At 40.5% G+C, this 27,452-nt stretch overlaps 1 protein-coding gene across 1 annotated transcript in view; it reads right to left on the reverse strand.

Annotated features, from left to right (window-relative positions):
- tbc1d20 (TBC1 domain family, member 20) overlaps positions 1-27,452 on the reverse strand; it is a 42,112-nt gene that overhangs the window by 7,749 nt on the left and 6,911 nt on the right. Inside the window, exons 2-7 of the mRNA XM_080204635.1 lie at positions 21,216-21,401; positions 19,682-19,762; positions 16,648-16,834; positions 12,881-12,982; positions 11,766-11,907; positions 11,396-11,574 (exon numbers count right to left, since the gene is read on the reverse strand). Coding sequence (XP_080060761.1) covers positions 11,396-11,574; positions 11,766-11,907; positions 12,881-12,982; positions 16,648-16,834; positions 19,682-19,762; positions 21,216-21,401 — 877 coding nt within the window. The remainder of the gene's footprint in view (positions 1-11,395; positions 11,575-11,765; positions 11,908-12,880; positions 12,983-16,647; positions 16,835-19,681; positions 19,763-21,215; positions 21,402-27,452) is intronic.

Raw genomic sequence — 27,452 nt, forward strand, 5'->3', positions numbered from 1 at the left:
GTGGGGCCTATTCCCGCCCAACAGGAAGGCAACATAGTGCTAAGTGGGCACCACGCATGCGGCCACCCCCCCCCCCTTACTTCTGCTGAACTCCTGGGGGGGCCTCAACGATTTCTCTTCTCTCCAGTGAGATCAGCCACCTGTTCCCCATTAATAGAAAGCAGTTGTAAACCCTGAAGTGAACCACCATGCAGGGGCAGGAGATAGGGGGATTCTAGCAGGCCCAGTAACTTCAATCCTGGACCTGTTAATGACACGGAAATGCTTATTTCCATATAGTAATCAGCTCTGCGCCAAGACACACGGAAGTCATGGTACCCAGCAAAAAGGCCTACTCTGATGTCTCCCTACCAGCAGCAGGCTGGGAGAATCGCTCCCTACATCTAGGAGTATTATGCAGCGCTTTGGTCTCCTTATTAAAAACAGATATAAATATATTAAAAGAACAAAGAACAAAAACAGGCCCTTCGGCCCAACAAGCCCACGCCGCCATCTCAACACCACCAGTCCCCCTCTCCACCCACGACCCAGAGAAGGTTCACTTGACTGATACCCAGGGTTGCACAGCTGGGCTTGCATCCATTGGAACAAAGAATGAGAGGTGACCTTATTGAAACATACAAGATCCTGAGGGGAATTGACAGAGTGGATGCTGAAAGGACGTTTCCCTTCGTGGGAGAGACTAGAACTAGGAGACATCACCGTTTTAAAATACTTTAATGTAGTGTAGAGATGGAAAAACAATATTTCTCCTAGAGAGTTGTTGGTCTTTGGAACCCTTCCCCAGAAAGCAGTGGAGGCAGGGACATTGAATATTTTTAAGGCAGAGGTAGATAGATTCTTAACTAACATGGGAGTCAAAGATTATCAGGAATGGGTAGAATGCAAGGATGAGGCCATTGTCACCATGATTTTAATGAACGGCAGAATATCCTTAAGGAATCAAATGACCTACGTCTGCTTGGAATTTGTATGTTCATATAATACACTATAATGATGCTAGAAATAGCCTGACCCAAAGCATCTGCTTCTGTTTCCTGATGGGCATCTTCATAACAACTAAAAGACACATCTGTCAGAACTGTCCTAGGGCAGGTGGTGAGGTAACAAACAAGGCTAAATAAAACTAAGTAGACCTCGGCCTCACCAATCTATTACAGATGCACCTGTCCTGGACAATATAGCAGACATGACCACCACACAGTCCTCACAAAGACAAAGCCTCATCTTTACACTGAACATACGCTCCATTGTGCACTAAATGGAATAGATCCAGAACAGTCCAGCAGCTCAAAAATGGACACCCATGAAGGACTGTGGGCCATCAGCAGAACTGTATTCAACCATTATCTGTAACCTCATGGTGCTGCACAACCACACTTTGCCATTCCCATCATGCCATTTTGGGGGTGGGGTGGCAGGGGGGATGTGCATCAACCCTGGTGTAAAGAGTGCACGAGGATATGCCAAGAGCATCACCAGGCATACTTAAGCATCGTGTCAACCTGGTGAAGCTGCAACACAGGGCTACTTGCATGCCAGACAACAGAATCAGCATATGATATACAGAGTGATTACCCTTGGCATCAAGTGCTACAGGTACCATCAAGTAGCCCTGAAAAAATTAAAGTCAACTGGAATCTGTGGGAGAACTCTCCACAGGGGGGCATCATACCTAGCATAAAGGGAGATGATTGTGATTGTCAGAGACCAGTCATCTCAGTCACAAGAAATGCTACAGGAGTTTCTCAGAGTACTGCCCCAGATCCAAACATCTCTTCAGCTGCTCCTTCAATGTTCTTCCCTCCATCATAAGATCAGAAATAGGGATGTTCACTGATATTACACAATGTTCAGTGCCATTTGCAACTCTTCAGATATTGAATCAGTTTGTGTTCACATGCAGCAAGACCTGGACAACATTCAGGCTGATGAGTGGTACTCGCACCACATTTGTGCCAGGCAAAGACTATTCCCAACAATGTAGATTCTAACCATCCCCCTTGATATTCAATGGCATTACCATCACCAAATCCCTCACTTGCAACATCCTGGGGATTACCAATGGCTAGAAACTGAAGTGGACCAACCATATAAATACTGTGGCTATAAGAGCAGGTCAGGGGCTGGGAATTCTGAGGTAAATAATTCACCTCATGAGTCCCTAAAGTCTTTCATGTGAACATACAAGCTAGGAGCTGGAGTAGGCCATTTGGCCTTTCAAACCAGCTCCATCATTCAATAAGATCATGGCTGGTCTAACTGTAACCTGCCACTTACCTCAGGTAACCCTTCACCCGCCTGCTCATCAAAAATCTATCCAGCTCTGCCTTGAAAACAGTCAAAGACTTTGGAACTCATTTCCTCAAAAGGCAATGAAAATAAAGACTCACTACCCTGAGAGAAAAACATTTCTTCTCATCTTGGTTTTAAATGGGCGACCCCTTATTTTTGAACTGTGATCCTAGTTCTAAATTCCCCCAAGGAAGAAACATCATCTTCACATCAACTCTGCCAAGATCCCTCAGGATCTTATCTGTTTCTTTCAAGTTCTTGCTTCCTCTTTTAAACTCCAGCAGATACAAACCTAGTTTATCAAATCTTTCCTCATAAGATAATTTGTAAATTCCCAGTATTAGTTTACTGATCTTCCTCTGAACTGCTTCTACTGCATTTACATACTTCCTTAAATAAGGAGACTAATACTGTCCAGCATCCACAAGCCACAGATCAGGAGGGTGATGGAATACCCTCCACATGCCTGAATGAGCGACACTCCAAGAACACTCAAGAATCCCAACACTGTCAAGGGCAAGGCATATACGCCACAAGGCGTTTGGCCAAGACTACAAACAATAATCATCCAAGCTCCTAAATGATAGTGTAATCTTTAATAAGGCCTATGAACACAGCACATTAGTTAAACACTGTGAATCTGAGGGTATTTACCTTTGCTGCATTAATTTCCAACTGGTTATCAGGGAAATAATAATCAGGATACAGACTGGTCTATTCACACACAAATAAAATGTCTAAACAATCTTCAAAGAATATTATTTTTCCATTCTGAGCTGCTTCATTACTAATTCTATTAGCTAAATCACAAGACGGATTAAGATAAATAACAGCTGATTTGAATGCATCCTTTCAATTCTATGAGAATTATCTCCTCATAAAAAGTATCTGGATATTTCTTAATTCAGTTCAATGTCCTAGTCTTAAATACCCTTCCTGATAACCTATTCCAGTTGTTCACTTCTGCAAAGAAGAGCTTCCTAACATCTGGCCTGAATTTGTCCTTTAACCTTATGTCTTCAAACCTGACAGCAGCTTTTGAATTTCTTCTTCTATCTTGCAACAATTATCTCTTTAAAAAGGCCTGCAAGATTATCTTTGATGTTGAGAGACCCTCAATCAACTTGGCTGGATATTCTTTGCAACTTTGCCATTTATTTAGCCAAGTATATTAAACTGGTACTTTACCCACATATTTCTAATTATAGGAAAGAGTAGGGACCAAGATACTAGCAACTGGAAGAGTAGAATATGGGAACAGAAAGAGTTTGGGGCAGTCTGAGAGCACAGAGCTTGTATTAAAAACCTCCTTTGGAGACATCATAGTTACAGAATACAATCTGAAATAGAAATGGAAGGATGTGTTCAATCTCTTTTTTAGGCTGAATTGGACTACAGCATCCCCAGGAGAGAATCAAGTGTTGAACACGCTACTATGTGGTTCCAAGCTCAGCTGCACAGCTGCCGACAAATTTACTTAAGAGTTGTTTATTTTCAAGCATTTTGGGAGGTTCCTAGAAACATAACACAAATGGAGGGCATTCAGCCAATCTTCTCTTTGTCAGTTCTTTGAAAGGGCTATCCATTTAGTTGACTCCTCTGCTCTTTCCTCATTGCCCTGCAATGTTTTACGTTAAGTACTTATCCAAAAAGTATTATTTTGGAAGTTACTATTGAATCTGTTCCACCACATCCTCAGATAATAACTCAACAAGTAAAATAAATTCTCATCACCTTCTGGTTTCTTTGCCAATTACCTTTAATCTGTATCCTCTAGCTATTGATCTCCCTACTAGTGGAAACAGCTTCTCCTATATGCTCTGTCAAATGGTGAAGAAATACCCTAGTGGTATTATTGCTAGACTATTATTCCAGAAACTCAGTTAATATTCTGGGACCCAGGTTCAAATCCCGCCCTGGTAGATAGTGGCATTTGAATTCAATTAAAAATATACACCTAGAATTAAGAATCTACTGACTGTCATAAAAAAACCCATCTGGTTCACTAATGTCCTTTAGGGAAGGAAATTTGCCATCCTTACCTGGTCTGACCTACATGTGACTACAGAGCCACAGCAACTGTCCTCGGGCAACAAATGCTGGCCAGCCAGCGACACCCATGTCCCACAAATGAACAAAAAAAAATTTCAAAATGTTGAACGCTTCTATTAAGTCTCCCTATAACCTGCTCTGTGCTCAGAATAAATGGGAATAATAGTAGGTCATTTAGTCCCTCGAGCCTGTGCTACCAATCATTGAGATCACAGCTGATTTGTGAATCAACTCCATATATCAGCCTTATATCATATCCCTTAATAGCTTTGCTTAACAAACATCTAGAAATCTTTAAATTAACAACTGATCTAACATCAATTCCAAATGTCACTATCTTTGGTGCTTCCTCACTTCGCTTCTGAAAGGTCTGACTCTGATTTAAACAATGCCCCAGTCCCAAATTTCAATATCAGCCAAGTTGTAGATAATTATAGAGAATAACTGAGGCCCAAAACAGATCTTTGCAAGGATGACAAGTCACATTCTGTCATTTAGTCCTTGACCATTATCCTAATTGTCTACTACCAGTAAACCAATTTCCTAATAGGACAATAATTTGCCTTCACTCTCATCTGTCTAATCTCCCCACGTAGCTGAAGTCCCTCACACCTAGTACCATTTCAGCGAATCTCTTAAGCACCCTTGAGTAGAGAAGGCCATTCCTTGCTCAAGTGGCTATTTCTTCCTCCAATCGCTTAGCAGTGACTTAACTTAGAAGTGAGAATAACGGAGCAGGAGTGGAGGCATTAAGAAAAACAGTAAAGACTAATTTATTTCCAGATTTACAAGTGAATCAGGCTTTATGTTTTAATCTGTTTCGCCCCTCTATCCACTGTTTTGTAATGTAACTTCAAATCATATCTGAACTGAAAAAGTTAATTAAATTAAAAACAAATGCTTACCTTTAATTTTCTCTTTCTCAGTTTGCTGATATAATGTAAACACAGTTGTTTTGTCTGCCTGCCACTTAATTCGGTCATTAAAGCACCAGGTAAGTGGAAAAGCACTTCCTGTTCAGATGATATCCCACAGCTCCTCACTCTATCTTTGCTGGAATTTTGATCTGGACAGCAAAGCTAGAGTTCAGAATCTAAATTGTGTCATCTAAATATGACAGGATGGTGAATGCATGGAGCAAGGAAATCCAATTGTCCTATTATTGTTTCCAGCCCGCAATCAGCCCTGTTACAGTAAAATACTTAGATATAACCCTCCCATCAGATGCATTATTTTCCAAAAGAAAAATCTATCTCCACTTATCTGATGCAAGTGTAGTATTTATTGGGGAATTTAGGACCATGCTACACTGGGGTGCTTTCTACCTGTGAACATAACCTGTAAGGAAAAGAAGACATCAATAAAGCTCTTAGAGTTTAATCATAGTGTCACTGCTGAAAAAAGATACATTGAAGATTTTTGTCCTGCACTCATCAGATGAGTACAAGACAAAAGTTTCAACAATATTTGCCCTTTTCAGCAATACTTAGTGTCATTACTCTATTTTAAAATACAAATTGGCTTTATATTCATACAAATGTGACCGATCCCATTTCATAAGCTTGGACTATTTCATTCGGTGAAATTTATTGGTTGGACTGTCTTTCCTGCCCACAAGCCAAATGATATATTCATTGAGTTTATTTACCATTAAATTAAGCCAGCTACATCATCTTAAAACTTTGTGATCTTTTAATTAGGATTATAGTTATAGCTAACTTTTTGGATAGATGTAGATGCCACATTAGCAGTCAAAACTGCTGTCATTTTGGATAAGCAGGAAAACAGAACCAGAGGAACTGCAATCAAAGCAGCGTTACGAGATATTAGAATGCTGCTGTTAGCAAATTGCAACTAGAAATGGTGGAATTTCCACTGATCCACTTAGTGATTGGCACTCAATTCCCTACATGGTTCAGTTCCTGGTCTTAGATGCAGATGGGAAAGGGAAGGGAAGATCTGTGTTTATCGGTTGCAAAGAAAAACATGATTAATGTAACGGATAGCTTTACAGTGACAAAAGGAGAGACAATGCACCATGAAAACCTTCCTTGATTGGGTAGTGCTGGGTCTGATGCAGGGTTCCCTTAAACAATGGGAAAAGGTGTGAAAAATAAATTATTCAAATCTGAAAAAAAAGGGAACAAATGCATTGCTGGGTGACGCTAAGCTTAAGGACAGTACTGAACTGCCCTATGTTGTGGTATCTAGTTTCGACCTCTAAAGCAACCTATGTAAACTGAAGATTGCAATCCTCTTGAACCAGTGGAGCCACACAAAGTCCCACGTCCATACACGTGACAAACTTGAAGGAAGGGAATCTAACACAAAATTAGCATCTGTGAATACTACAGGATCCCAAACATGAAATAGATTCTTTTTCTCTTGGCTGATCTGAAATGAGTTTCATTAAAATTGAATGCCCATCCACTATAATTCAATAATATAGCATTTTACTGGGTTTATCTTAGCAAAGTTGCTTCCTGCACGAAGTAAATGGCAAAATATAGAGAATAAGTGTGGTCACGGATAGGTCGCACATACTGATGTAGCCAACTGCAGCATTCATTAGAACAAACATCAGGGCTAATTTTAAGTTTGAGGAAGGACATTTAATCCTTTCAAGTCACACTATTGTGCCTTTTGATAAGCACAACTGGTCATATTTAGCTAGCAGATCAGTGACACTATTGTATTCAAAAACAGTACCTTTATAAAAGAAGCTATGTTTGAAGAAATTATTTGTATCTAAGTAGAGGAAGAGGGACAGTTGGATTGGATTTGACAAGACGCAGAGGCATTGGGTGTCACACATTAGAAGGGGACAGTCAGCACAGGGAAAGCTCCAGATGTAGCAGTTCCTCATAACATTAGAAGCTTATAAATTTCTTGTGAGAGAGGAGAATAGCATCAACTGTTGAATTTGATCTAATTAACTCTACACATATCCCACAACAGGTTTGAACATTGCTAGCTGAATGGACCCTTTAGACATCAGAATTTTATCAAAACTGCCTATATTGCAGAGGACAGTACAGGACTGCAATAGGAACACTCAGTGCACCGGTCTTTATGAAAACCGCAAAGAAGATAACAGACACACAGTGATAGTTAACTCTTCTGTACTTCTCAGAAAGCTCTTGATCCAGTCAGATGGAATTGGCTGTCCTGCACTCGACGAACTGGGACAGCATTTAATCCAGTCGTTTATTGCAACTTTTCATTAATGTTTTTTGCTATCCCTGTGATAAAATTTTACTATTTGAAATTGACCTATAATATTGTTTATTCTTGTTTTTGTGGCTAAATTAAATTTAAAAATGATAAAACAAATGAGCTATTTATGCAGTGTTCATCAAGTTTTTGTCTCCTGAGCATGAAATAAAACTTTGATGTTCTAGGATCTTGTTCAGGTCCTCCAGCCTGTTCCAGCACTGAATAAGATCATGTTGATGCTCACTCAATATAAAACAAAATGTTATCAATCTCAATTTTACATTTAATAACTGATCCAGCATCTACTGCTACCTGCAAGAGGGTTCCAAACTTCTACCGCACTGTGTTCAGAAGTGTTTCCTACTTTTACTCCTAGAATGTCAGGCTCTAATTTTTAAATTAGCGCCCTTAGTTCTCAACTCCACAGATCTGCTCCCCTTAATACGTCAAATACTTTGATCAAATCTTCCAGGGATTACAATTCTAATTTATTTAATTTTTCCTCATACTTGAACTCCAAGCGTTAAACTATCATTCTAATAAATCTACACTGCACTCCCTCTAAGGCCAACATATCTTTTCTGAGGTGCGTAACTCAGAATTACTCGCAGAACTCCAGGTGTGGTCTAACCAAGGCTTTTATGACTGCTGCTGAAATACTTGCTTAGATTAGCTTATTCAACTGACTCTTCTTTAAGCATCATTCATGTTTCATTTTCACTTTTAAAAATACATTAAGACATGTGTGCCAATTTCACGAGATCCAAGGACCTCTTAACTATCCACTTGCAAAGTGTTCTCCCCCAGTTCTTATGAAGGCATCAACAATTGCCTACAATCTCTAACAATTCTCTCTGGGTATATGTTTGAGTGAGCCACACATCTCAAAGTCCCTACAATACAGAAGGAGGCCATTCAGCCTATCGAATCTGCACCAACCACAATCCCATCCAAACCCTTTTCCCAGAAACCCACACGTTTACCTTTCTAATACCCCTACACTAGGATCAATCTACCTTGGCCAATCAACCTAACCCACACATCTTTGAACTGTGGAGGAAACCGGAGCGTCTGGAGGAAACCCACTCAGACATGGGGAGAATGTGCAAACTCTATACAGACAGTGACCTGAGGCCAGAATTGAACCTTGGTCCCTGGTGCCGTGAGGCAGCTGTGTGAACCATTGTGCTACCCATCTCCTTTGGTAAGGGAGCTGAGTCACTAAGAGCCCTCAGTGGCACAATTTCTCTCAGCTATCCAGGTTTCTATTACAACTTCATTTCGCTCACCCGACACAGTTCAGGAACAGTAACATAGAACATAACAGCGCAGTACAGGCCCTTCGGTCCTCGATGTTGCGCCGACCAGTGGAACCAATCTAATGACCCTCTAACCTAAACTATTCCAATGTTATCTATTTGCCTCTCCACTGACCATTTGAACGCCCTTAAAGTTGGCAAGTCCACAACTGCTGCAGGCAGGGCATTCCACGCCCTTACTACCATCTGAGTAAAGAACCTACCTCTGACATCTGTCCTATAATTACCACCCCTTAATTTAAAGCTGTGTCCCCTCCTGTTAGCCATCACCATCTGAGGAAAAAGGCTCTCACTATCCACCCTATCTAACCCTCTGATCATCTTGTATGCCTCAATTAGGTCACCTCTTAACCTTCTTCTTTCTAACGAAAATAACCTCAAGTCCCTCAGCCTTTCCTCATAAGACCTTCCCACCATCCCAGGTAAACCTCCTCTGCACCCTTTCCAATGCCTCCACATCCTTCTTATAACACGGTGACCAGAACTGTAAGCAATCCTCCAAGTACGGCTGCACCAGAGTTTTGTACAGTTGCAACACGACCTCACGGCTCTGAAATTCAATCCCTCTACTAATAAAAGCTAACACACCGTATGCCTTCTTAACAACCTTATCAATCTGGGTGCCAACTTTCAGGGATCTATGCACATGTACACCGAGATCTCTCTGCTCGTCGACACTACCAGGAGTCCTTCCATTAGCCCTATATTCTGTACTCCTGTTACTCTTACCAAAGTGAATCACCTCACACATTTCCGCATTAAACTCCATTTGCCACCTCTCAGCCCAGCTCTGCAGCTTATCTATGTCCCTCTGCAAACTGTAACATCCATCCATACTGTCTACAACTCCTCCAACTTTGGTGTCGTCAGCAAATTTACTAACCCATCCTTTTATACCCTCATCTAGGTCATTTATAAAAATTACAAACAGCAGTGGCCCCAAAACAGATCCCTGAGGTACACCACTTGTAACTGAACTCCAGGTTGAATATTTCCCATCAACCACCACCCTCTGTCTTCTATCAGCTAGCCAATGCCTGATCCAAACTGCTAAATCACCCTCAATCCCATACATCTGCATTTTCTACAGTAGCCTACCATAGGGAACCCTGTCAAACGCTTTGCTAAAATCCACATACGCCATGTCAATTGCCTTACCCTTATCCACCTCTTTGGTCACCTTTTCAAAAAGCTCGATAAGGTTTGTGAGGCATGACCTACCCTTCACAAAACCGTGTTGACTATCCTTAATCAATTTATTTCTCTCTAGATGATTACAAATCCTATCCCTTATAATTCTTTCCAAAACTTTGCCCACAACAGAAGTAAGGCTCACCGGTCTATAATTCCCAAGATGGTCTCTACTCCCCTTCTTGAACAAGGGGACAACATTTGCTATCCTCCCCTTCTTGAACAAGGGGACAACATTTGCTATCCTCCAGTCTTCCGGCACTATACCTGTAGCCAATGACAACATGAAGATCAAAGCCAAGGGCTCTGCAATCTCCTCCCTAGCCTCCCAGAGAATCCTAGGGTAAATCCCACCCGGCCCAGGGAACTTATCTATTTTCATGCTCTCAAGAATTGTTAACACCTCTTCATGTACCTCAATCCCGTCTAGTCTAAAAGCCTGTATCTCAGTTTTCTCCTCGACTACATTGACTTTTTCCTGCGTGAATACCGACGAAAAATATTCATTTAGTGCCTCTCCAGACTCCACGCACAACTTCCCACTACTGTCTCTGGCTGGCCCTAATCTTGCCCTAACCAATCTTTTATTCTTGACATGCCTATAGAAGTAACAGTGAAAAAAAACACTTACGGTATCACAGGAAATAATTTTATTCCAGTTGTGTGGTACCCCCCCCAAGTCAGAGCAGCAAGTCTAAAGTTGACTTTTGTGATAGCAAAACATCACAGAGATTAATATACAAGTAATAGGTTAGCAGCTCACTAAAAACACACTTTCAAATGAAACTTCTACATGGAATCATAGTGAAGCGCAGAACAGAAAGCAGAAAATTAGAGGGATTACTACCTTAGGGTTTAGCACTCCTTTGGAGCCAGTTCGAAATATGAATATAGAACATAGAACACTACAGTACAAACAGGCCCTTCGGCCAACAAGTTGCGCCAATCACATCCCTACCTACCAGGCCTATCTATAACCCTCAATCCCATTAAAACCCATGTACTCATCCAGAAGTCTCTTAAAAGACCCCAACGAGTTTGCCTCCAACACCACCAACGGCAGCCGATTCCACTCACTCACCACCCTCCGAGTGAAAAACTCACCCCTGACATCTCCTCTGTACCTACTCCCCAGCATCTTAAACCTGTGTCCTCTCGTAGCGATCATTTTAGCCCTGGTAAATAGCCTCTGAGAATCCACCCTATCTATACCTCTCAACATCTTATAAACCTCTATCAGGTAGCCTCTCATCCTTCGTCTCTCCAGGGAGAAAAGACCTAGCTCCCTCAACTTACAAACTTCAAACTCAGTTGGCACTTACCTCTCTTTCTGGGCAACCTCCCTGGCAAGTTCGGATGGAGGAAACTGGACAAAGAGGTCACCAGCACGGCTGATCAGTGTCTCGTATGGCAGGTCCTGTGGGATCTGGGAAAGCAGATGGTGGACAGCGGCCATGTCACATTCACTCTCCAGGACTTCCTGTCCCCGGTACAGCACAATCTACAAAAATAAGGAAACAAACCTAATGAAGATAGTAGTATTTTACATGCAGCTGACTCTTAATAGATCAATTTGGTGGGGGAAAAACGTGATACTTTCTGTGCCATTGGGTGACTGGAGTGGAAGGCAAAGCTGTGGTCCACAGCAGAAACTTTAAAAATATAAACACACAGAGTAAGCAATATACCTACCACAGCAGCAAAGTAGATGGGCATTAGTGGATGACATGCCAGGAAGAAGTCGTATAACCGAACCACATGCCGGAAATCTGAAAGCACGTGACCAAACCAAGTTATGAGCCAGCTCAGGGCGAAGATGGTACCAACGTCAGCTCTATAAATATAAAAGAGCAAGAGAGAAAAACAGTATAAGTATTGGGAAGCAATGTCATTTAGGGATGCTCACTGACAAGTTACAACTGTTAACGACTAACTGGACATTTCAGGCATGTTGCATCTCACTGATATTCATATAATCCTGCTGTTGGCAAAATTGGCTGCCATGTTTCCCGACACAAGTCGCTGTCCTCAAAGTAAAATCAGTACATTTAAAACATTTGAGTTGCAAAAAATAATGTCTTGCTTCGTTAAATATAGACGCCTGACTTAGAATGTCTACATATGACTAAGTTCAGATATTTGTTATGGAAGATTGCTAGTATTTCAGAGTTACCTATTAGTGATTATTTTCAAAACAGCAGAGGATATAGCATTGTCAGTAGATACCAAAGCACAAGGCAAAGAACATCCAAATTAGAGACCAGTTCTCCAGCATCATCTAGAAAACTAAGTCACCAGTTTGTTAAACAAAGCTTCTATTTCTTTTTCATAACAATTTTTCATTAACTGGAGTTGGGTAATCTAGTAACCCAGATGTTGGATGTTGAACTTACTGGTATTGTGCTTTCCAAACAGGAGTCTCAGGTCAAATCTACTCACGACCGAAAACAGCAGACTCTTCGCGTATGGGCTGCAGTCTAAATGGGCACCTAGACCATGAGGAAGTTTTGTTCAATTGAATGGTCTTGGTCCATATTTCTGCTCTAGGGGTTAGGAAGATATCTGCGTTTCCCCTCCCCCAAAACTGGATCTTCAAGGAAGGGCCAAAGATAAAGGTTTCAAACTGAGATTACCAAACCCAGCAGATGCATCAGATTTTCAGATTTCTGCAATTATTGACTTGCCAACAGCCTGTATGTAGGAAACAAAGTCCAGGAGAACACGCTGATAATTGCAAAGCTTCCCCTTAAAAAGAAAACATTTCAAAAGCACTGCTGCAAAGAATGAAAACAAATTTGCATTCTCACCTTTGCATGAAGTCATGTACTTCTGGGTTAACTTTCTCAATTATTGGCATAAGGTAATTTAAAATGTGTTTTGTGTTGTCCATTGTTGGATCCATAAAATCCCTGCAAGTAATTATGAATAAGAGCAATATTTAACTCAAAACATTGGGTAAGCAATGAAATAGCAAGAATATTCAAATCCATTCATTAGTATAAAATGGCAAAAGGATCCAGTTAAACTATTTGCCAGAATAGAATTATTGTGCTAGATTTCAAGGAAGATGCAGAAAAGATAAGAAAAATACTGCATTTTTGGGAATAATAAATAGCTGTGGAATCCAAAATAAATGGATCAGGTCATTTATGCACACGTGTCACATTTATGTCATATGCATAAATAACCTTGATCCACACATACACACATTACCAACAAAACAAAAGCTCACCCGAACACACTCCAACTCATCTCACCCACAGAGGCAATGTCCTTGAAACACAGTTCACTTCATCCTCTGGTTAGTCAGTTTAGCAGAACCTAAAGTCTGAGCTGAAATACTGCTCAACTTCAGGATACCCTTACTTCATGATGTAACATATTAAAGTTTATTTATTTATTAGTCACAAGTAAGGCTTACATTAACACTGCAATGAAGTTACTGTGAAATTCCTCTGGTAGTCACACTCCGGAACCTGTTTGGGTCAAGGCACCTAACCAGCGTATCTCTCAGACTGTGGGAGGAAACCAGAGCACCCGTAGGAAACCCACGCAAATACGTGCAAACTCCATATAGCCAGTGACGCAAACCGGGAACTGAACCTTGGTCCCTGGCACTGTGAAGCAGCAGTGCCTATGTATAGAGTACAAAGGGAATATTGTTCTGCAGCTGTATGTTTGTATTTAACTGTTGTTGAACATAAAACATGTGTCATGATCCCAGTTGGTGTAGCTACTGGGAGGGGAGGTCCCACAATGGAACCCTGGCTCAGAGACCACAATGTCTTTTTTTTAAAAAGATGGAGGAAACAGAGTCACAGGGCTGCTAATTAACTTTAACACGATAAAAACACTTATTAAACATAAAAGTTTGATAATACTACACTCCTTTATTCTTCACTTAGCTTCAGAAACATATACAGTTTTCAAAGATAATATCCCATTCCGAAACCAAACGGCCTCTCAGATGATTGCCACAAGTATTTCCAAACTCCACAACCAAAAAAAACACTCTAAAATCTTCTTTCAAACATGCTCTCAACTAGTCCAGCTCCAGATTTTCCATCTCTCCTTTCAGGTTTCTTTTGGTTTGATACAAAAACGCCAAGATCCAGCCACCAATTTTCATTATTTTTTACATTAACATCCCACAAACTGTAGTAAGATATCACAAACATTAGAACCATTTCAGATATCTTTCCACCTTCTGACTAGCCAACTCTTTATCTGCTTTCACTAAACAGTATCCTGTTTTACTACCCATTTCCTCTACTCCTTCAACTTCAAACTTCATGGAAACTTTTCTTCATTTCTCTAGTTTCCTTGGCTAGCTGTCCTTTACATTTCTGCACTTGTTTTCTTAACCATTATTCCATGATATGGCTTTTATCTAGCAAAGCTAATAGTGATGTTCCTTCTCTAGCTACCTGTAACCAACTTGCTATGAATTCAGTTAAAACACAAACACAAAATTCTTCCTACCCTAAAGAGTACTAAGCAACCATTTCTTACTTCTCCCAGCTTGTTTACTTTTCAGGTCATAATGCTCTCTAAGCAGTTTTCCTAACACAGTACTTTCTTTATTCCCATTATTACACGTTATAGCTGTACCTTATATGCAGGGCTAGAATGCCTTAGACTCTAAATTACTAGTTAATTTCTATTATGTATCAAATCGTAACAGATAGCTGATAGACCACATTCTGAAGGTTCAGATTACCCCCATTAAAAAAAACTTAAACATGTTTATAAAAGAGTTACCTGATCCTGAAACTGGATGACAGATGGTGAAAACTATTAACTGTAATGTAGATTCAAAAAATAATCTGCATATAATTAACAGAACTTTTTTTAAATCTGCTAATACATCGGCAGGCTATGTTGGTTGGTCAATTATCAACAATGCCTGGAGCACTGCGACGTAGCTGGCCTAGATATCAAACTACATCTATCACAGAGGGATAATATAGTTCCAAATTTTCAGAGATCCTATTTATCATCCTCTCACTTCATTCCCTCTTCAAGAGGGAAGCACTAAATGGTCATCAGATAACTGAAGAAATAGAGCTAAGTGGGCAGCATGGTAGCACTCTGGATAGCACTGCTGCTTCACAGCGCCAGGGACCTGGGTTTGATTCCCAGCATGGGTCACTGTGTGTGCATAATTTGCACATTCTCTCCATGTCTGTATGGGTTTCTTCTGGGTGCTCAGGTTTCCTCCCAGAGTCTGGAAGACGTGGTTGGGTGCATTGACCCGAATAGGCGCCGGAGTGTGGCGACTAGGGGAATTTCACAGTAACTTCATAGCATTGTTAATGTAAGTCTTACTTGTGACTAATAAACTAATGAACTTTAAGGAGGTGGCAGGAGCTCCTCATGAATATTGTGGTGAGCAGGACAATTCATCATAAAATATTTGATGCTAACCAAAACACAGAGTCACACCATACCTGACTAAACAGTATCAACCAAGTCTAGAAGTTTTTTTTAAACTGAAGGATGGACATCTGCCTTCAGTCTAATGAAATAAACCACACAACAGGCTAGCCATGCGGCAGCTACCACATTCAATGATTATTCATTAAACACTTACTCCAGATTCTCATGTTAAAGACATTACATGAAGCCGACTTCTCACCATGATACTAAGTGGTAGAGACTGTACAGAGCTCCTGTCACCCACAAATGTTCCCCATTTTTGCCACATGCCCACCTCAGTTTAATCAAGAAGGACACAAGCCATCCTCCTGGTTGAAGGGCTATTGAAACTGGATATTATAAAGAGATACTAACAACATTTGCAGGGGAGGATGGAACTTTAGATAGAGGTTTAATAGTCAGTATTGAGGCTAGAGTTTAAAGTTACTATAGCATAATCAGAATAATCACAGAACATCAAGTGCAAAGTCCATTAGAAGGAAATGGCCCTTCGCATTTTGGACTTTATGTACTTGCATTCAGAAATGCAATTCAAATATATATAGATCAAGTAAAAGAATTTTGACATTCAGAATGTCACAATTAAATCCTAATCAAGTTTGTAGTAGATAATCCAATTTTAAATCAGACGAGTTATTAAATTCAAAAAGGGAGGGTAATCCATAACAAGACAATATATGCACAATGAATTGCTAAAGCAAGAATAGAACAGCATAAACTACCCAATTTTCATAGCTTCCCAAATGGAGTGGAAATACTAAATTAGATATGCATGAAGGCAAAGGAAGTCTTTCTTGTCCTTTCCAGGTAAATGCAAGATTTCAGAATTAAAAGCATAGGGAATGCTTTTCTTGGTGGGGAAGTGGAGGAAGAATAAACAAACTGGTAGGTGACAAAGTACTGAACCACTGAATTCTACCCCTGCATGAGTCAAGATCTTTAAGATCAGGAGAAGAAAAAATTGAGAGACTACGAAAGGAAAAAAAAGTAATGTACAAAAAGGAAGGCTGAGAGCTGGAAGAGGAGGATGGGGCAAATATGTTCCTGGTAAACAACCATTGTCTTATCTGTTGAGTAGGGTAATATGGAAACAGGGTTAACTTATTACAACTTAAAGCATTTGTGCACTAAATACCTGAGATGGTGGGTGGAAAGTTTTTCCACTAGGGCTGTTGCCATTCTCTCACCAACAACCAGAAGAAAAGTGACTACTATGTCATGGTAACCTTGATAATAGTGAAGCTGGGGATTTTTCTTCAGTACCTCCAGGATGCTATCGGTTAGCTCCTCTTGCAGTACTTCTCGCTCTGCATCTGGCATTCCTGTAAACATCAAACACCCATGACAAACAGAAATATTTGCTAAAGAACACACAAATCTACAGTATCTCATAATTCGCCCCTTGCACATTGACAGAGATAAGTTAGCTTAGACAACGGCAAATATTATAAAGCCAGTTACGTAATACAGCAAAGTAATTGAAAATTCAATTAGTTCAGAATGCTCTTTTCCTCCTCTTCACCATTTATAAGCAAGCTACCCTATCCAAACAGTCCCCCCTCATCGATGGACTTAACAGACAAATGGCTATAAAACTGAATCACCTCGTGAACCTTATAGTATTCACTGCAATTGCCCTCCCTAGTAACTGGAGACCATTACACATTTTTGATCTCTGTACTAAAGGAAGGATATTAATTGCCTATGGGAGCAGTGATGTGCCATGAAGATTCATTGAATTGATTCCTAGGGTGGGGATGAGAAGATTGTCCCATGAGGGACTGAGTGCTGTGGGTCTATAGTCTCAAATTCAGAACAGTGAGAGGTGAATTCTTTGAAACATGAAGATGAAGAGGACTCAAAGGTCATTTCCATGGCTTGAGAGTGTAGTCTCAGGATCAGGAATCAGCCAGTTAGGGCTGAGATGAGCAGAACTTGTTCGCTTTGAAGACTGTGAATCTTTGGAATTCTCTACGACAGAAGGCTGTGCATGTTAAATTCAAGATTGAAATCAATAGATTTTTGGATTCAAAGGGAATCAAGGGATATGGAGATCGATGGGACAAAGTGGAGTTGAAATTGAAGGTGGTCACGATCTTAATAAATAATGAAGCAGATTCAAGAGTACGGCCTTCTCCTAGTTCTATTTCTTATATCCTCACGCCATCTACTAAGTGACAATTAGCCTTTGGGTGAAAAAGGTCCAGTCAACTTTTACTCCTAGCTGTTGAAACTTTTGCCATAGTGAACATTACAGCAAAGAAGCCTCAGTGTTGACTACTGTTTGGAATCACAATCCCGAAATACTGGCACAATCCTTAAACATTATTTACGATTTAGTAAAAGCTGCACTGCCAAATTGCCATCCCGGAAGTTTTCATCGCAGATGCATCAACCTTGAGGCACACAAACGTGATGACAATTTTTTAGCAAGCCTCCAACCTAGTTGGAATTATGTGCCTTGCATTATTCTGCTGGTTAGGTGAACTTTAAGCCCCCAAAATTTAATTCAGCTAAACAGAACTGTTAGAAACAATATCATCAGGACATTAAGTTAATGACTTGCTCTAACTCAGACAGCACTTGTCGAGCGCTAAACATAGCTAATAGTACGCTTTTATGTTTATACATCTTTTTCTAAGACCAACACTTTAGAGACAACTTGGATGTTGGTGATGAGAAGATCTTATATATTTTTGTGATACGGTGTCTTCATGTAAAGTAGTTGCAAAGTAAAATGGGCCAACCTCAACAATTTTGTTACTATTTGATTCTACAAATTGCTATGAAACAGGTGCATTTGGTGGGTTAAAGTAACGTAGAAGTCTGTTAGTTTAATGCAACAGAAACATGTAGTGGAAATGCTATGTGTAATCCAGAAACAATAAAAAGATATTACTGTTAGCCCGGAGTAAGCATTCCCAGATAACTTTATGCACTTTTATGAATGGGTATTTTTCATGACCCAATATAAAACCAAATTGAAGGTTTAGTCTCCTGTATGCAGAATACAATTTTCCACCATAAAGAACAATTTTGAATCCACAGATCACTCTCTCCAAAACGTCTGATTAGAAACTGCCAAGCAAAGCACAACTACTGTTGGCTATTTAATGTAACCATTAGTGTTCAGACTCCATGACTAGGCAGCCCTGAGATATGCAGCAATCTTCACTATAACTGTCAGTTTTTAACATTTGAAGCCAGATGTACAGTACTACTTGCAGAGTGGGGAGGGTTAGAAAGAGAGCAAAGGAAACAAGAAGAATCCTATCTTGCGCTACAGCCAAACAGATCACAATTGTTATGCCAATCATTTCTAAAAGGCTTTTTCAAAACAATATTTTCACTTCTTTAACTTCTAAGTCTATGCTGTTTATCATATACAGCACAGATTGTACACCTGAGAGAGCAGAATGTTCCATGTCCCTCGGCCACCATAAATATTGTTCACATGTCACAGGGAAATTGCCAGAGGAGCAGTGCTTATTTATCCTTCTCTCTGTTCCTCTAGGAAATACCCGATCCCCATCCTCCGCACACTGTAACAGCAACAACTCTAAACTCATTCTACAATGATAAGGATTCACAGGCACAAAACAGCACTCCTGCATACCAGATTAGACTTCATATATGCTGCATCTCCAAAAATCACACTTGTTGTCCACTCTTTGGGAACCAAAGGAAATCAAGACTACTTGCAAGTGGTTGTGAAAAACAAACCTAAAAAGGAACAATTTCCTCTATTTTGTTATGTCCACATAACCATTGCTGCTTTTACTGCAAAAAAAATTTATATTTGTTTACAGTTTACCACAATTGTTCAGAATTCATCAAATACAATGAATTACTCTGAAATGCAATAACCCTTATGGAGGCCTATCCCTGTAACACTGGGCATCTGCCTAACCCACACATCTTTGGAGTGTGGGAGGAAACCCACACAGACATGGGGAGAATGTTCAAACTCCACACAGACAGTCACACAAAGCCAAATCAAACCTGGGTCCCTGACATGGTGAGGCAGCTGTGCTAAACACTGTGGCACCATGCTGCCTATTTAAAAACTGCTGGCCATTATGGTATTAATGCAAATAATACTCTATGCATAAACCAGTTCCTAACAAGTGCATTTTCCATCAGCAGATGTTTCCACAAGACCAACTTACCAGGTGGAAAGCGTCGCAACGATCGCTGAACATCTAGTAACACCTGCTGATAATCTTTATTGTTCTCTCGGAGTTCTGGCCCTGTTACAAAAGTTAATATTTAATTTACGTGTTGCAAGATTAAAATAACAGTCTGCTGAGAATTCTAAAGATACAAGACAGTAACTAAATTATTTTGAAGGACACAATCCAAAAGCTACTGAACAAATAAATGCATTAAGTGCATTCCAACATCTCAAGTTAAAATCATTGATACTTCTCATGTTCATCACTCAGGCATTATATACCCAAGCTAAAAATCCAGCAATAATTAAGTTAAGATGTACAAAACAACTCTCCCAAATGCTAAGTGCAACATCCAGTATGAATTTTCATGTTAAGAAAGTCTTCATTCAACATTTTTCTAGGTAATTTGCTAAAATCAGCCAGACTATCATCTCAGTAGGTCATGGCTATAAGCATACAGCCCCAGCCGACACTAACGCAAAACTGAGATTGCTATATTATTGCCAGCACTGCCTTTCGGGTGATTCCATGGCATTATTCAAAGAGCACAGAGCTTTTTGAGTGATCTGTCCAATTTTTGTCCTTTGAATCACTGTCATTAAAATCAATTGATAATTTATCTCACTGCTGTTGATGGAAATTTGCTATGTAAAAATTCATTACCACGTTTGTTTACAAAGCAAGTGACAGTGACATGTTCCAAGAATTTTTTCACAGAGGGTGATGATGTCTGGAATGAACTGCCAGAGGTAGTAATCGAGGCAGGTACAATTTTGTCTTTTAAAAAGCACTTAGACAGTTACATGGGCAAGATTGGTCTTGAGGGATATGGGCCAAATGTGGGCAACTGGGACTAGTTTAATGGTTAAAAACTGGGCAATATGGACAAGTTGGACTGTAGGGCCTCTTTTCATCCTGTAAATCTCTGACTCGAGGACTACACTTCAAAAGTAATTCATTGCCTGGAAAGCATTAAGGGCACCCCAAGGATATATCAGTGCAAGTTAATTTTTTCTCAACTCTTGCGATGAAGTGTGGATGTTGGTGGAGGTTAGGACACAGCTATTTTAAATTTGCAAATAATAGTCTTTGCGAAAAGCCCATAAAAAGAAGCTGGTGTTGTACCAAAGGTTCCAGAAAGGTTGAGAAGGGAGAAGAGAGATAGGTTTCATTTGTGTTTCTCTATTGCAGCAGGATTGGAATCGCAGGAAATATGGGAATGAATCTGGGAGACAGTGACATGTTCCAAGAATTAAGGAAAAGAAAACGAGGGTTGGAGATGGAGCACTGTGGTTTGCAAGGACAAAGTGCCTCTATAAATGTTTAATAAAAGATGCATGTTTCATTTGAAACCAATTTACAATTAGTATTCCTATCCTAAGCCTGTGACCATGGCAACTAATTGGCCTGTGGCCTTCGTAAAGTCCACGTCATCTCTAATCTTTAGAGATCTTTACTGTTGCAATAGCCCAAGGTAACAGAATATCTCAGTACCATATTCTGATCAAATATATAATATAAGCAGTACCTGGTTTGGGAGTTAATTCACTCGTGCTTATGTTAAGCAGCTTTGGCCACACTTTGCGGCGAATTTCATCTGTCAAAAGACCACCTTCACTGATTGCCATTCTCCTCAATGCAGCCACATCCACTGGAGAGCTGTTTAAGGCCTGATAGATTTCAGCTACCTTCCGTTTCCTTTTTGATTCATTATCTGATGGGAAATACACATTACATCATCACAACATAATTAATTTGAAATTTTTTTTTTCCTTCTTCATTCAGTGCATTTTTTCCAAATTCTGATTTCCTTCCCAACTACCCCCCTTAGATAAATAATTGTATCTCCCTCCACCACCCACCACAGAAACTGAGAGGTCATAATTTAGCAATGCTTTCCCATCACCCCAGATCAGCCATTTCAATATTTTTGTTGTACATACTCACACCACTTGACCTGTCTGAAAGTCCAGCCTCAATAAAATGAACAAATCTATTTGAGGATGTAGCGCTCATAAGAACTAGGAGCAGGAGTAGGTCATTTGGCCCCTCAAGCCTGCTCCGCAATTCAATAAGATCATGGCTGAACCCCTCATGGAGTCAGCACCACTTACTGCCTGCCCACCATAACCCTCAATTTCTTTACTGCCCATCATTGCCTTAAAAATTTTCAACGAGGTAACCTCGACTGATTACTACCAGAAAGACGTGGAGACCCTGGAGAGAGCGCAGAGGTGGTTTACCAGGATGCTGCCTGGTATGGAAGGACTGGGTTATGAGGAAAGATTGAGCAAATTGGGGCTGTTTTCCCTTGAAAGACGGCGACTGAGGGGAGGTCTAATAGAGGTATATAAGATTATGAAGGGTGTAGACAGAGTAAACAGTGGTAAGCTTTTTCCTAGGTTGGAAACACACATTACGAGGGGCCATGGGCTTAGGGTGAGGGGGGTGCGAGGTATAATTCGGATGTTAGAGGGAGGTTTTTCCACACAGAGGGTAGTGGGGGTATGGAATGCTCTGCCAAGCAAGGTGGTGGAAGCAGGCATGCTGGAGTTGTTTAAGTGTTACTTAGACAGACATATGAGCAGGATGGAGATGGAGGGATATAGAAGACTGTTTTAAATAAGGTTCAGGAGCCTTGGGACGTCCCTGGGAATGTATAAGGACGTGGATGATACCGATGTTTTTCTCTTTTAGTCCACAGATGCTTCGGTCCGTCTTGTTGTCCAACAAGGGGCATACACACAATGGGTCGTACGAGGGCTGCTCTTGGTTGTTTCGAGAATAGCCTAGTGCTTCACGTTGTTAGTGTACACTTAAACTGGACCAGATGCTGGGCAACACAACAGCTCAGTGACTATCACTGTTTGCTGTGCAGACACATGGATTTGGGCCACTGTCTGTGGGAGATTGTGCATTCTCCCCGTGCTTGCGTGGGTTTTCTCTGGGTGCTCCGGTTTCCTCCCACACCCCAAGGATGTGCTATTAGGCTGATTGGTGTAACAAACTGTCCCTAAATTAGTCTTCCCTCAATGTGGAATGCCATAAGCATAGATAAGGGTCATGGGTGGAGGGGAGACTCAATGATAAAATGGCGGTGCGGGCTCGTTGGGCCGAAGGGCCTGTTTCCCAGGCTGTTTTGTTCTTTGATTCACTGGACTGCTCCCCACAACTAACATCAGTGGAACAACAGAGAAAATACCCTAAAATGGCAACATTTGTGTTTTTTCTTTGTAAATAGAAAGTTAAATATCTTTCCTCCTAAAAAAAGAGAACTTTGAATAAAAAGTACCTTCTCTAGACTTTGACTCTTTAGGTAAAAAAAAACATTATTTAATAAGTTAAAACAATCCCTGCTAGACACAGGCTCTCAAGTAGGAGCTATTTCAGGATTGGAAAATATAACTAGCATAGTGGCAGATGGAAAAATTCAACACAAAACAAATCAGTGTCAGGTTACTTTTCTGTTTCACTGTCAGGTGAGATAACAAATCTATTTGAGGACATAGCAGACCACTCTCCACAACTAACATTAGTGGAACAGCAGAGAAAATACCCCAAAATGGCAGTTTTAATTCAAGTCACAAACTTTAGGATAAAACTGCTTCTACAACGTGCCTTAATTTTCTGCTCAAGGGCAACACATTTTGACATTTCCGTTTTCCTACATGAGAAAGTTTATTGCATTGTGTCCAAATACTGTACAAATTTCTCTGCAACCGAGAGACTGTTTCATGCCATTCCATGTTCTGTGAAACATTGTAGGTTTGCACATCTGATCTGAGCACACTACAATAAACTTCACTTTAAATCCTCAGTGTTGGCAGAAGAGAGATTTAATTCTAGCAAAAAATTATTAGTCCAGGTTAAACTCAGAGGGCTTATTTTACAAATTTGCTTCCTTGGTCCTTATGTAGCCAGCACATCTCTTGCAACGGCTTTGCTTCACATTACCTAGCTCTGGCCTCCCCCCATTCATCTACATGACACCATTCTGCATCAACTTAGACACAGATTAAACGTCCATACCTATGCTACTGACAAACTGCTATACTTTTCTGCCTCACTTTAAACTCCAAAATCACACAGCTTGAAATGATATGAAAACGTGTTGAAGTCAGAGCTTTCTAGAAGACCATAAGTTGTGTTTGGCTTCTGGTATGATCAATATTTCTATCATGACCAGCAAGGTGGCACAGAGGTTAGCACTGCTGCCTCACAGTACCAGGGACCCAGGTTCAATTCCAGCCTTGGCTGAAAGTCTGTGTGGAGTCTGCACATTCTCCCTGCATCTGCATGGGTTTCCTCCCGATGCTCTGGTTTCTTCCCACAGTCTAAAGATGTGCAGGTTAGATGGATTGCCCTTGTAAATTGTTCCTTAGTGTCCCAAGAAATGTAGATTAGGCGGGATTAGCAGGGTAAATACTGTGGGTTGTGGGGATACGGCCTATGTAAGATGCTGTGTCGGAGAGTGGGTGCAGATTCGATGGGCCGAATTGTCTCCTTCTGCACCGGGGGGATTCTGCAACCTGATCCATCATTACATTACCTTATCCCCACTTTCAAATGTTTCTGCTCGGCTTCTCCAAAACAGTGTCAGATCCCCAAGTTCCACAAACTCCAATCTCTGCTGCCTTCAGTCTCTCCCACAAAAGATTTGCTTCCATGTCCCCAACAGGCTCCATTGTTTCTCCAATCCTTCGTATATCAAATTCAAAAGCCATGGTGCAGTTCCTCCCTATCTCTGAAGTTTACTTCAGCCTATCAGTGCATACCAACTTAAGCTTCCTGCTTTCTCAAGAGAGCCCTCCTCTTCTGTTTTGCCTTCAGTGGTTCTTCAACGACATTGGTTGCGCACTCGGGAATTCTTCCTGTAAACCTCTTGTTGGCCATGCTTTCCAACACTTCCCCAATCTGTTCTGCAGCTCAACATCTGGTTTTGCCTATGAAACTTATGGGACATTTGATTATGTTAAAGATAATGAACTGTATCAATCTGGTCCATGGTGATTTAATTTAAAAGGCATTCTGGTGGTGTACTGAGTAATCATAAGGAAGCACAAACCTAAAAGAAAACATGCTGACACAAATTTTGGGATATTAGGGATGAGGGGTTAGTTATAAAAAGATACAGAAATAAGGTTTTCTCTTCACTCAAAGAGAAAGAGATTGAGAGATTAAGGAGGTGAATACACCGAATTGCAACATTATTGGATGTGGTGGTATAGTGGTAACATCACTGAATCCAGGGGCCCAGGCTAATGGTGTGGGGATGTGGGTTCAAATCCTGGCAGATAGTGAAATTTAAATAAAATTAAAAAACATTAAATTGAAAGTTAGTCTCAGTAATGATGACTGTGAAACTATCACTCATATCCTTTAGAGAAGGAAATCTGCCATCTTTGCCTGGTCTGGCCTACGTGTTACTCCAGATGCAGAACAATGTGGTACACTTTTAACTGCTCTATGAAATTGCCCAGCAAATTAGATAACATAGGACCATGCTGTCAGAGGAGGTGGTGGAAGCAGGCATGTTAGCAGCATTTAAGAGACATCTGGATGGGTATATGAATAGGGAGGGAATAAAGGGATACGGACTGAGTAAGGGCAGAGACTTTTTTTTGTTTAGTTAGGGCATCATGATCAACACGAACTTGGAGGGGCAAAGGGCTTGTTCCTGTGCTGTACTTTTCTTTGTTCTAAATGATAATTTGGGATGGGCTGGTGATGCCCACATCCCATGAAAGAATTGAGAACAAAAACAAAATCAAAATGCCAGAAATTTAAGACATCCACAAAAGAACTATTATTACCTATTTAAGGTGAGTGGCAAAAGAAGTAATTGCAGCAAGAAAAAAAAACTACTTTACACCGCAAGTGGTTAGGATCCTGCACGCACTGTAATAATGTAGTGAAGGTAGATTCAATATTGGTTTTCAAAAGGGAATTTAACTGAAGATGAAAGTTGTGCAGGGCTACAGGGAAAAGACGAAGAGTGATACTTGGCCGGTTGCTCTTGCAGAAAGTTGGCATGGTCACGAGAGGCTGAATGGCCTCCTCCTGTGAATAACCATTCAATAACTACATCCAAAAACTACTTTAAAAAAAATTAAATGGCCATTAGATAAGTGTACGTATATATACACATATTATGTGTGCAGTACAGTAGGATTGGGCAAGGCAGCTCAAGAGAAAAATACCCACACAGATGTGATGGGCCAAAATGGTCTATTTGTGTGTTTTACTGTTCTATTATTCTGTGTGAATGACATGCCAAGACAAAATAAAGTAAAATACAAATCAGGTTGATGCTGGTACACCAACATGTCAGAAATACAAAATCTTTTTAGTTTAGCCTTTTCTATACAGATTATCAAACACAAGGGTCTTGAGGTTCCTCAAGGTATACTGAAATTCACCTTAATTGGTCAACCAGCAAATAAAATTACGGAATTCAGGCAAACTCTTAAATCTAATACAAATTGTGTTTCCGCCATCTTTCTCACTGGTTCAGGATACCGGAAACCAGTAAAAATGGGCCAAGTCCTCAGAACGAATTACAGTCACAGAGTCATTGGGTATTACAGCACATGAGGGCATTTGACCCATTGAAACCATGCTGGTTCTAAACAGTCCTTTTCCCCCACTCTACCCCACAACCCTGCAAGTTATTTTCCTCAATTGCCAATCAATTTCCATTTAAAATCACCAAGCAGTTCTACTTCCAGTACTCCACTGGCACAGTTCCAGGTCATTGCCACTCTGCAAAAAAAATTCTTCCTCATGTCCACTCAGTATCTCTTGTCAAAAGCCTTAAATCTGTGTCCTTCTGGTCCTTGTAACGTCAACTGATAAGAACACTTCTACCTTATCTGAACCAAAGTCATTTCTTGTGTACCTCTCCTCTCAACCTCCTTTGCTGGAAGGTGAGCAATCCCAGCTTCTCTAAACCATGGTTGCAGCCAAATTCCCTCATACCTGGAACCATTCCAGTAAATCTATTTCCTCTTCACCCTCTCAAGAACTCTCACATCCTTTCTAAAGTGTGGTGACCAGAACTGAACACAATACTCTAATTGTGATTTAACCAAAATTTTCTTTTTAGAAGGTTCAGCATAATTTCCCTGCTTTTGTACTCAATAAATCTATTTATCAAGCACTTGGTCCCAGATGCTTTGGCAACTATGCTCTTAATATGTCACACCACCCTCCAAAAATCTATGCACATGCAGCCTCTGCACTCTTTAGAACTGCACCATGAAGTATATATTACTTCCCCCTATCTGCATCACCTCATACTTCTCTATTTAATTCCATCTGCTACTTAAATGAAAGCAAAACACTAACCGTTGGAAATCTGAAAAAAGACAGTGCTGTAAACACACAGCAATCAGTGCAGACAGAAAGAATTAATGTTACGAATCAAATGTAACACTTCTTCAGTTCTGAGGGTCCAGTCAGTGAGGGAGGACTTTCAGTAATTCAATAGTACAGGAGACTCTGCGGGAGTTTAAACAGTGAGGGAGAGACAACAAGTCAGATCAGTGAGGGAGGGTCTTCAGTCATCCATGAACATGGCTGTGATCAGGAGGAAATCAGGTGGCTAGCAACCAAAGCCCAGACAGTATAGATCACACTACGTAGAGATACAACATGCAAATTTAATTTCTCCAAGTCCCATGCCGATGGCATCTACATTAACATCATCAATGCATTAAATATTTACATCACAATAACAACACCATAACATCGATAACTTTTTTCT

The sequence above is a fragment of the Carcharhinus amblyrhynchos genome, chromosome 16 (genome assembly GCF_965287045.1).
Source record: "Carcharhinus amblyrhynchos chromosome 16, sCarAmb.v2.hapA, whole genome shotgun sequence".
NCBI lineage: Eukaryota > Metazoa > Chordata > Chondrichthyes > Carcharhiniformes > Carcharhinidae > Carcharhinus > Carcharhinus amblyrhynchos.